Source organism: Scyliorhinus canicula, chromosome 14 (genome assembly GCF_902713615.1).
Source record: "Scyliorhinus canicula chromosome 14, sScyCan1.1, whole genome shotgun sequence".
NCBI classification, from domain to species: Eukaryota; Metazoa; Chordata; class Chondrichthyes; order Carcharhiniformes; family Scyliorhinidae; genus Scyliorhinus; species Scyliorhinus canicula.
In genome coordinates, this window is record NC_052159.1 from 43832015 (window position 1) to 43844379 (window position 12365).

At 44.7% G+C, this 12365-nt stretch overlaps 1 protein-coding gene across 6 annotated transcripts in view; it reads left to right on the plus strand.

Annotated features, from left to right (window-relative positions):
* LOC119977398 (heat shock protein 105 kDa-like) overlaps window positions 1-12365 on the plus strand; it is a 127467-nt gene that overhangs the window by 80533 nt on the left and 34569 nt on the right. For all 6 annotated transcript variants that reach the window (XR_005463193.1, XM_038818246.1, XM_038818251.1 and 3 more), the window contains exons 13-14: window positions 380-520; window positions 12154-12279. Coding sequence is in view for 5 of the 6 variants with exons in the window: in XM_038818246.1 (XP_038674174.1) it covers window positions 380-520; window positions 12154-12279 (267 nt within the window). In the remaining variant the exon portion in view is untranslated. The remainder of the gene's footprint in view (window positions 1-379; window positions 521-12153; window positions 12280-12365) is intronic.

The window sequence follows — 12365 nt, forward strand, 5'->3', positions numbered from 1 at the left end:
GCCACATTCCGGCACCTGTTCGGGGAGGCTGGTACGGGAATTGAACCGTGCTGTTGGCCTGCCTTGGTCTGCTTTCAAAGACAGCGATTTAGCCCAGTGAAACCCGCCCCATTTTCTTACCGATTATATGTTTATGCTGCTGTATCCATGTACAGCCTTGTCAAAAGTGACCTTTATGAGTTACCTTCCATAATGTTAATCCAAACTTGTAAGATAACTTAATGGCCAATTACTTTAGACAGTTAGCTTGTTATGAATGGTAAGATTTCTTTAAGGGTGTGGTGGGGTGAGACTGATGAGAGAAAATATGCAAACTTGTATGGAAAAGGAGTCATACATATCAAATTGCAATTAATTTGTTTTGGATTTCTACCCGCAGTCCAATAATGAAAAGAAAAGCGATCAGCCTCCAGATCCAAAGAAACCAAAAATTAAGTTGAAGACTAAACATCTTCCAATTGAAGCTAAACTGGTGTGGCAGTTTGGGAAAGATTTACTTGATATGTGTTTTGAAAAAGAGGTAAGTAAAATATGGGAAACATCCAATTTCTGTCTCTTGATTTAAATAAAGAAGTCTTGGAACAATAGTCCCAATTAGCTCCATGTCTGTGGTAGAAGATAATGGAATCCTTGCTTGAAGATGTCATACAAACACTTCCAGAAACTGAAAATATTAATAATCAGTACGGATTCCGAAGGAGAGGCTCCAACCGGAGAGCACTGAGGTGACTTAATCTCAGGGTCACCACAGCTCCGGCGAGGGGCAAGGTTGAGAAAGCTAACCTCAGCGGTGGAAGAATTGAACCCGCGCAATTGGGGTTGCTCCACATCAAGAACCAGTCGTCCAGCCAACGAGGGTACACCTTAGCAGTCTCACGATTAAGTTAAGAACATGCCAATTTAAGGAACAAGGAGCTGAATAAATAGCAACCTGGCTAAAACCTGAAAACAACGCAGGGTTTAAAGCTAATTGCAAGGATTAGTGCTTCGCTTAGTATTGTTCACAATTTACATCAACAATCTGCACCCTGGAATTGGAAGTGTAATTTCAGAATTTACAAATGATAGTAAAATGAGATGGTGTGGTTAATATCAAGGTAGACTGTTAACAAAATACACTACTAATACACTTGCAGACTTGTATAATTGACAAATAAACATCAGTATAAATATGTGTAAGAGTACATTTTCGTAGGAATATTAAGCAAATCATATTGTTAGGATACTGGACCAGATCCCTATCCTTTGTTAAGAAACTGACGAGTAACCACAACAATTTTGCAATTTGTAAACCGTGAGGAAGGGATACTTCACCCTCAGGAGTAATTCCACTGACAAACGGGGATTTAAAAAAATATTAAAACAAACTTTACTCTTAACACAGGACCAGCTCTCATGGCGCCGAAGACCTGGGCTCGATCCTGCCTCTGGGTCACTGTCTGTGTGGAGATTGCACGTTCTCCCTGTGTCTGTGTGAGTCTCACCCCCACACCCAAACGATGTGCAGGGTAGATGGATTGGCGACTCTAAATTTTATTAATAAATGTTTTTGAATGGCGACTCGAAATGGCCCATAATTTAGAAACATTAAAAACTCAGGACCAACTGCATTAACATCACAGAAAATAACTTACAATTAACGGTTAAACAATTCTTAACAAGAGAAGCAAATGGTTTAACTTCTAACTTTTATACCTTCTCTATCACCAATTAGGCAAAGCCCATTACAGGTCAAAAGCCATTTGTAAATAAATATAGCAAACACAGATATTTGCTCTCCTGTGTAGAGAGTTGCTTTTGGCAAAGGAGAGTGACCCTTTCCAGGCATAACCTGCAAGTCCTTTGGTCATATCATATCATAGAATTTACAGTTCAGAAGGAGGCCATTTGGCCCATCGAGTCTGCATCAGCCCTTGGAAAGAGCACCCTACTTGTATCCCCATTATCCCAGTAACCCCACCTAACCTTTTTGGACACTGAGGGCAATGTAGCAAGGCCAATCCACTTAACCTGCACATATTTGGACTGTGGGAGGAAACCGGAGCACCCGGAGGAAACCACACACTGGGGGAACGTGGTTTGCTAGAGCTCTTCAGGGGGGTTTAAACTAGTTTGGCAGGGGGATGGGAACCAGAGCTACGGATCAGAGGATAGGGTAGCTGTTGAACAGGCAGAAATAGTATGCAGCGAGTTTGTGAGGAAGGATAGACAGTTGATCGGGCAAAGTTAGAGATGGGACTGTTTCAAAGCAAGGAGTGTCAGGAATAAGGGAGATGAACTTGAGAGCATGGATCAGTACTTGGAACTATGATGTTGTGGCCATTACAGACACATGGATTCACAGGGGCAGGAATGGTTGTCAGATGTTCCGAGGTTTAGATGTTTGAAGAAGAATTGGGAGGGAGGTAAGAGGAGGGGGAGTAGCAATGTTATTTAGGGAGTGCATCACAGCTGCAGAAAAGGCGGTAGTCGAGAAGGGTTTGTCTACTGAGTCAGTATGGGTGGAAGTCAGAAACAAGAAAGGAGCAGTCACTTTATTGGGAGTTAGACCCCCCCCCCCCAATAGCAGCAGAGAGATGGAGAAACAGATTGGGCGGCAGATCTTAGAAAGGTACAGAAGTAACAGTTGTTGGCATGGGTGACTTCAACTGTCCTAATATTGACTGGAACCTCTTGACTGCAAATGGTTTGGATGGAGCAGATTTTATCAGGTGCATACAGGAAGGTTTCCTGACTCAATTTGTAGATAGGCTGACTCGGGGGAGGCCATATTGGATTTGGTATAAGTTAGATGTCTAGTTGGGAGAGCATTTTGGTGACCGTGACCACAACTCCTTGACCGTAAGCATAGTCATGGAGGGGGCTAGGAACAGACAGAATGGGAAGGTATTTAATTGGGGGAGGGGAAATTATACTGCTATTAGACAGAGCCGAGGAGCAGAAAATGGGAATCGTTGTTCTTGGGGAAATGCACAACAGTAATGTGGGGATTGTTTGAGGAGCACTTGCTGTGAGTGCTGGATAGTTTTGTCCCACTGAGACGAGGAAGGAATGGTAAGGTGAAGGAGCCTTAAATGACAAGAGAAGTGGAGCTTCTGGTCAAGAGGAAGAAGGAAGCTTACGTAAGGTTGAGAAAGCAAGGATCTGGCACGGCTCTAGAGGGTTACAAGGTAGCCAGGAAGGAACTCAAAAATGGACTTAGGAGAGCTAGAAGGGGGCGTGAAAAAGCCCTGGCAGGAAGGATTAGGGAAAACCCCAAGGCATTCTACACTTGTGAGAAATAAGAGGATGATCAGAGTGAGAGTAGGGCCGATGAGGGATAGTGGAGGGAACTTTGTGCCTAAAGTCTGAGGAGATAAGGGAGGCCCTCAATTAATATTTTGCTTCAGTATTCACGAGAGAGGGACCTTGTTGCCCAGGAGAACAGCGTGAACCAGGTTTATAGACTCGAACAGGTTAATATTAGAAAGAGGATATGCTGGAAATTTTGCAAAGCATCAGGATAGATAAGTCCCCTGGACCTGACTGGATATGCCCAAGGTTGTTAAGGGAAGCGAGGGAGGAGATTGCTGCACTGTTGGCGATGATCTTTGCATCCTCACTCCCCCCAAAGAGTAATATCAGATGATTGGAGAGAGGTGAATGTTGTTCCCCTGTTCAAGAAAGGGAATAGGGAAATCCCCAGGAATTACAGACTAGTCAGTCTTACGTCTGCGATGAGCAAAATATTGGAAAGGATTCCGACAGAAAAGATTTATGATTATTTAGAAAAAAAAACATAGTTTGGTTAAAGATAGTCAGTGTGGCTTTGTGAGGGGCAGGTCAAGCCTCATTGAATTCTTTGAGGGTGTGACAAGACACATTGTTGAAGGTCGGGCAGTGGATGTGGTGTATAGGGATTTCAGTAAGGCATTTGATAAGGTTCCCCATGGTAGACTCATTCAGAAATTTAGGGGCATGGTATACAGGGAAATTTGGCTGTCTGGATACAAAATTGGCTGGCCGAACAAAGACAGCGAGTGGCAGTGGATGGAAAGTATCACGTCTGGAGGTCGGTGACCAGTGGTGTCCCGCAGGGATCCGTCCTGGGACCTCTGCTTTTTGTGTTTTTTGTAAATGACTTGGATGAGGAAGTGGAAGGGTGGGTTGGTAGGTTTGCCGATGACAAAGGTTGGTGAAGTTGTAGATAGTGTTGAGGGACGTTGCAGGTTACAACAGGACATTGACAGGATGCAGAGCTGGGCTGAGAAGTGGCAGATGGAGTTCAACCTAGATAAATGTGAAGTAATTCATTTCGAATTTGAATGCTGAATACAGGGTTAAAGACGTTATTCTTGGAAGTGTAGAGGAACGGGGATCTTGGAGTCCATGTACATAGATCCCTCAAAGTTGCCACCCAGGTTGATAGGGTTGTTAGGAAGGCGTATGGTGTGCTGGCGTTCATTAACAGGGGGATTGAGTTGAGGTTTTGCTGCAGCTTTATAAAACCCTAGTTAGACCACACTTGGAATATTGTGTCCAGTTCTGGAAGCCTCATTATAGGAAGGATGTGGATGCTTTGGAGAGTGTGCAGAGGAGATTTTCCAGGATGCTGCCTGGACTGGAGGGCAGGTCTTAAGAAAAATTGAGGGACCTCGGGTGAAGGAGGAAGAGACGTGACTTGATAGAGGTGTACAAGGTGACGAGTGGCATGGATAGAGTGGATAGCCAGGGACTTTTCCCCAGGGCGGAAATTGCTGTCACGAGGGGACAAAATTTTAAACTGATTGGAGGAAGGTATAAGAGAGATGTCAGAAGTAGAGTGATGGGTGTGTGGAATGCACTGCCAGAGAGCTGGTGGAGTCAGAGTCATTGGGGACATTTAAGCGACTCTTGGGGCAGGCACATGGACAGCACTAAATTGATGAGGTGTAGGTTAGGTTGATCTTTGATTAGGATAAATGGCTAGTACAACATCGTGGGCCAAAGGGCATGTACTGTTCTATGTTTTATGTTTAAATAGACTCCTAAAAGGCTCTAACAATATTGAATAAGTACAGAATCCAGAAAACAGGCAGTGGGAAAATAAGTTTTCAAATCAAGATCTACCCTATATATCTATGTCCGTTGTAAACAATCCCTCTTCATCCTTATCAACCTGTTTGTGGCCTCTGGTTAACCACACCATGTTCCCACCCAGCTGAATAACCTGTATATCCTATAGCATCTCGAGAATCAGCTGCAATGGTTTCAGTTCCCACCACTGCATCGTTGCCTATGGAGTCCTTCAAGAATTTATCCTTGGCCCAATTCTTTTTCTCACTGCATATGGAAACAAGTCAAGTCCTATAACTATGCTGATGTCACCCAGCTCTATCTTGCTCTTTTGAACTCTCCATTATCCTCTGGTCATGCTCCTCATCAAATGAGCAGAAATTAATTCAAATTAAATATTGAGATGACCACAACAATTGGCCCGGACCTAGCTGTCCCAATAGCAAATAATGCTGTGATGTTCAACATTATTGAGTCTCAATTTCTGAGGTACCCACTTGTGCTCAAATCCAGACGTTGCGGTGTGTCCAAACAGGCTCTGGAGAAGCCTGAACTGATAGTTACACTGGCACCTGTCATGTGGCACTGGCACCTGTCATGTGGGAACTTGGGCTGATCCAGTACTTAGTGCTTCTCCAAGCATGTGCAAAGCATGTTCGAATGGCAATCCTTCAAACATAACCATGTAGAGATCGATTAACATTTGAATTCCAGTGACCAATTAAAGAGATTGCAGAACAAGATTTCAAGTTTTAAGTTATAGGCCAGGGTTTGGAGTTCACCTGACCCACAACTTTTAATAGATTGTGGTTATGGGGAGCACAAGGGCCTACTTTACAGGTGTGATGCAACAGAGATCTAAAGTACTTTTAAAACAAAACCATGTTTATTTATGAATCTAGTTAACACTTTATAAACACACAGTAAACATCTTAGCAACTATCAGCACCAATAATCCCCACAGATACAATATTCTATAAGTAATATTCTATAAGTAACCCTTCATAACTTTCCCAGTAATATCCATAAAAACAGAAAGACAGCACGTTTAAATTCTCTACAGAAACAGGTATTACTTTGAAATCACCCAAAATAACATTCTTTAGCTTGTTGAGATATCCATACGCATCTGCTTGCTTTCACTGCAGCTCTTTACTCCAAAACGAAACTCCTAACACACCAGCCTTTGCTCAAATCAGTCACAACTCAGCTCCACCCGCACAACTGACATCACTGCAGCTATTTGATAAACATCTATTTCTTGACGGTACTCTTGCATGACAAATTTTTCTTGTAAAAGCTTTTTCTTTTTTTTATAAATGTTTTTTATTCAGTTTTCATGTTTTATATTGAACAAATACAATTAAATTACAAATTGTTAGAGCGAGAGAAAAAAAAAGAACACGCATAAATTAACATATATATTTACAGGTAAGCATCTTCGTAATAATAACTGTGGCCTCCCCCCTTTAGCCGGCATACATATTTTACATTCCCCAATATGGCCGAGGCACATGTTTATTGGCATTTATTTACAGTTTGGTTTTGGGCCTTAGCTAGCCATCAAACCCCCATAACAAAACCGTAGCCTTCCCCCGATTCCCATCCATTTTCCCCTGATTCTTGGCCACCCGACTATTCTTCCTCTTGTCCGTTGGCCACAAACAGGTCCCGGAACAATTGCATGAATGGCTCCCACGTTCTGTGGAAGCCGTCGTCCGACCCTCGGATGGCGAATTTGATTTTCTCCATTTGGAGAGATTCCGAGAGGTCGGACAGCCAGTCTGCAGCTCTGGGCGGTGCTGCTGACCGCCAGCCAAATAGGATTCTACGGCGGGCGATCAGGGAGGCAAAGGCAAGGGCGTCCGCCCTCCTCCCAAGGAATAGATCTGGCTGGTCTGAAACCCCGAAGACCGCCACTATCGGGCATGGCTCCACCCTCACCCCCACCACTTTGGACATAGCCTCGAAGAAGGCTGTCCAGTACTCCACAAGTCTGGAGCAAGACCAGAACATGTGGGCGTGGTTGGCCGGGCCTCTTTGGCACTGTTCGCATCTGTCCTCCACCTCCGGGAAGAACCTGCTCATACGGTTTCTTGTTAAGTGGGCTCTATGTACCACTTTTAGTTGCGTCAGGCTGAGCCTTGCGCACGTGGAGGTGGAGTTGACCCTATGTAGTGCTTCGCTCCAGAGTCCCCACCCTATCTCCATCCCCAGGTCGTCCTCCCATTTCCTTCTTGTTGCGTCCAGTACGGTGTCGTCCCTTTCTACCAGTCGGTCATACAAGTCGCTACAGTTCCCTTTCTCTAGGATACTTGCGTCCAGTAGGTCTTCCAGTAGTGGCGGGTACGTCCTTGTCTCCTTTCGTAGGAAGTTTTTGAGCTGGAGGTACCGCAGCTCGTTTCCCCCAGCTAGCCAGAATTTCTCTGTCAGTTCGTCCAGTGTTGCGATCCTGTCGTCCGTGTATAGGTCCCTGATTGTCAGTGTCCCCCCGTCCTGTCTCCACCTTTTGAAGATGGCGTCAGTCAGTGCTGGTGTGAACCTATGGTTGTTGCAGATGGGAGCCTTGTCCGACATTTTGGTCAGGCCAAATTGCTGCCGCAGTTGGTTCCAGGATTGGAGGGTGGCTGTCACCACTGGGCTGCTGGAGTGTTTTTTGGGTGGGGATGGGAGTGCTGCCGTGGCAAGGGCCCGGAGGGAGGTCCCCATGCAGGAGGCCTCCTCCACACGCACCCACTCGGCTTCTGGCTCCTGGATCCATCCCCTTACTCGCTCGGCTGTTGCCGCCCAGTGGTAGAATTGTAGATTCGGGAGAGCTAGCCCCCCCCCCTAGATTTTGTTTTTTGTTGGACCTTCTTTGGGATCCTAGCATTTTTACCCCCCCCATACGAACGCCATGATAAGTTTGTCCAGCACTTTGAAGAAGGCCTTGGGGATGTAGATCGGAATGGATCTAAACAGGAAGAAGAACCTGGGCAATACGTTCATTTTGATCGTCTGGACTCTCCCCGCGAGGGAGAGTGGGAGAGTGTTCCAGCTTTGCAGGTCCTTTTTTACTTCCTCCGCCAGGCTGGTGAGGTTCCATTTGTGGATCCCTTTCCATAATGGGCTATTTGGATCCCCAGGTAGCGGAATTTATGTTGGGCTTGTTTGAACGGCAGTTCCAAGTTTTTGCTGCCCTGAGTGTAAAAGCTTTTTCTAAACACTATTCAGTCGACACCTTTCACTCTAAAATACAGAAAAGATCCTATATTTAAAAGACTGCAAAGCCCCCTCACAGTTATACTATACTTTGTCCATTAAATGGTCGCTTTATTCATCCGGAACCCGTCTTAAAGCTCTTCTCCATTTCCAATGGCTTTGCTTCCTTTTCCAGCAGGATCATTTCTAATCCCCAAACTGACTTTCACATGAAACATTATCCTGGTAATTCCTCCTAGTCAAAACTAGGCACATTTTCCAGCCTCGTTTAAATCCCCACAAACTTCTCTTCAATCCGAGCTACCACCACTTTCTATCTTTCGGTGTCTGTCTGTCTCTTTTGTTCTGTGTCACTTGCTCTATATTTGTAACACCAACTTTAAAGATGCTATTTAGAAGCAGGTTATTAAATCAATCAGTGGTGATTTTTATAAACAGTCTGAGCAATAATTATATTTTATTTAGCACATGCAATGTAATACATCGTAAGGTATATTTTAAGAGAACTATCACCAACTATTATTGAGAGAGGTGAATGAAAACTTGTTTCAGGCAGATATGGGCATAGAAATTGGGTCACTCTCCATCCATGATTCGGGCTCCTAATGTCCCAAAATGGCAGGCAGCAACCATACTTGCATTCTTGATTGGAAAAGAATTGCCTCTCTTATTGGTCCCGAACAAACAATAAGTGCCCCTATTCAACACTTCCAAGTTAGAATTGTTTAATTGCATATGTGGACACCTGACACCTATTTTAGGTTCCTGCTGCAACATTTGGTTTGAACTGAGGCAACCAATTCCGGCTAGACTCTTAGGGTGCGAATCTTCGGCCGCGTTGTGCTCTCGCTAGAGTGCAACGCTGGTGGAGATTGCCAAGAGAACCCTCCAGCAAGCCTCCCGACAGCCTCTGTGCCTCCGGCAATTCATCGGAGTCGGAACCCTGCCCCAAATGGGCAGGAGCGAATGACGCTCACGGAAGTAGTTCGTAAATCTACTTGCAACCTACCTGGGCAGGATCCAGCGGCCTCCCCAAGGAGGCTGCAGCCAGGCGCTGATCAGTGCTGGTCCACACAAACATGGACCAGGCAGAACGGCACACAGGGATTCTCCCAGGCCACCAGAGACCACAGGGTGGTCAAGGTAAGTGCGGGGTGGTTCCTGACCCTACCCCTGGAAAGCGGGCACCTTGGCACATCCCAGCTGGCATGGCACTGCCACCCTGGCACTGCCAAGGTACCAGATGGTGCTACCAGGCTAGCAGGAGCATTGCCTGGGTGCCAAGGTGGCAGTGCAAGGCTGCCCACTGACAGGGTGGCGCTGCCATGGGTCAGTGAAATGAGGGTGGAGTGAGGTTTGAAGGGTGGAGGAGTGCAGCGGAGGCAAGTAGGAGCCTCCGGGAGGTTGGGTGGGTGTGCAGCTTCCCAGTACTAAAATTATTTTTACGTGACTAAGTGTCATCGAATAGCGGTGGGGACCGGCGGGAAACTCCCTGAAAAATCCACCACAAATTAACTTTTAAATGTTTGGGGAGAATCAGGCCCATCAGAAAGATTGCCTGCAAAATAAAAAGTTGTTACTTTCATGTAAAGCATCGTTCTAATTGATGCCATTCCTTGCCTTGAGATTCTTCACCACCAGGCTTGGCAGTAGAAAGAACTTGCAGACTCATGCATGTTGTATTCTCTATTCTGCTTTACCTGGATGGCTCGGATACGTAGTGTTGAATAAAGAACACAAAGCTTTGTTAACAAGCAAGACTATAAATTTATTTACACTACCAAGATTCGTTCACATTCCTAAAGTAGAAGGCTATTGTATAAAACTATGCTATCTCCAACTTACAGAACTCTCAAGTATACAACTGCTCTCTATGCCTGACCCTCTTCCAGCTCTCAACTCCCAGAATCCCTGATGTCACATGATATATATATATATGACTGTTCTGTGGTTCCCTCTAGTGGTATGATTCATTGCCATTAACTTGTTAACTCTTGACATCCCAGTCAATATACATATCATGACAATTCACATTTTCATGGGAGTGAAAATCATATCAGGACACTATTGGCCACTCTCCTGGAGAAAATCCTAAAAATGTGGATGTTTTATATTTGTTCTGGGATGTAAATGGACAGCTTCTGCAAAAGGGGCTAGATTAGCACAGGGCTAAATAGTTGGCTTTTAAAGTAGATCAAGGCAGGCCAGCAGCACGGTTCAATTCCAGTATTAGCCTCCCCGGACAGGCGCCGGAATGTGGTGACTAAGGGCGTTTCACAGTTAGTTCATTTGAAGCCTACTTGTGGCAATAAGTGATTTTCAGTTCATTTTTCATTTCATGTGTAGATCAAATAGGGGAAGAAGAAAGACAGCCATCATTCTCCCCAACGGTACAGAGGAGTAGTCCATTTAGTCACTCCATTAGATCATACAGAATTCATACCAGTTCCATTTAACCATCATTTCGCCTGACACCAGACCAAACAAAAATCTATTTATGTCTGTCTTAAAAATTCCACTGCCCAATCATTTTGGAAGGGTTCTAGATTTTTCACCTTTTGAGTGGCTCAGAAAATTCACTAGATTGGTCAGACTAGACCTAATCCTCAGAAATAGTTTCTAACTCTCAGTTCCATTCATACTTGTTCAAAAATAACTGCCCTGATGTTGAACAGATCTGTTGTTACTTTGTTGCTTTCTGGCACTGTTGGCAGAACCAGCAATTGTAGCAGGCCATCGCTAATTGCCTTTGAGAAGGTGATGGTGAGCCACTACAATCCATGTGGAGTTGGTAACCTCGCAGTTTTTTAAAAATTCCAATTAAGGGGCAATTTAGTGTGGTTAATCCACCTGCCCTGCACATCATTGGGTTGTAGGGGTGAGACCCATGAAGACATGGGGAGAATGTGCAAACTTCTCATGGACAGTGACCGTTCGAACAGCAGTGCTAACCACTGTGCTGCCCTTGTAACCCCAGAGTTGAGAGAGTTACAAATTTAAAAGTCAACAGCAGTGGAGGAATAGTAAAGTCAGAGGAGTGTGTGAATTGCAGGTGAATTTGCAGGTGGTGATATTCCCATGCATCTGCTGCCTTTGTTCTTCAATGATGTGGAGATGCCGGCGTTGGACTGGGGTGAGCACAGTAAGAAGTCTTACAACACCAGGTTAAAGTCCAACAGGTTTGTTGTAAGACTTCTTACTTTGTTCTTCAAGGTAGTAGCAGTCACAGGTGTGTGGGGTGCTGTTGAAGGAGCCTTGTTGAGTTGCTACTGTGCATCTTGCAGATAGTACAGACTGCAGCCATGGTGCACCAGTAGTGATAAGGTGAATGTTTGAAGGTGCTGAACAGGGTGCCAAACAAGCGGGCTCTTTTGTCCTCTATACTATGCATCTTCTTGATTGTTGAAGCTGCCCTCAACGGAAAGGAGGATTGTGCCTTGACACTGATGAGCAGACTTTGGAAAACAGGAGTGGAGTTTCTTGGCACAGGATACAGAGTTTCTGACCCACTCTTGTAACCAAGTTTCTGGTCAAGGCCAACCTCCAGTATGTTGGTGTGACGAATTCAGCAATGGTATTTCTCTTGAATATCATGGGTAGATGATTATATTCTCTTTTTTTGGAGATGGTCATTGCCTACCATTTGTGTGGTATGCGTATTGCCACTTATTGGCCTAAACCTGAATATTATACAGGTGCTTCAGTATCTGAAAAGCTGCGAACATTGTACATTATAGGCAAAGACCCCACTTCTGATCTTGTACGATGGAGGGAAGCTAGGAAAGGTGATCAGGCTACTGATATAAGGCAGGATGCATCTACATGGAGGGATATTTATATTATGTTCTATGTTTCAGTCGTCAGCATAATTGCACACAGCAGCAATCAAGAACACTTACTGCATTTCTTTCACAACAGGGGGATATGATCATGCAGGACAAGTTAGAAAAAGAGAGAAGTCATGCCAAAAATGCTGTGGAAGAGTACATATATGACTTCAGAGATAAACTCTATGGGCCGTTTGAAAAATTTGTCAGTACTAAGGTAAGTTTATCATTCCAGTCAAGATGCCAGATCCATAAATGAAACTGACTATAATGGGGCAAAGAAATCCAGGATGAGTAAGTTTT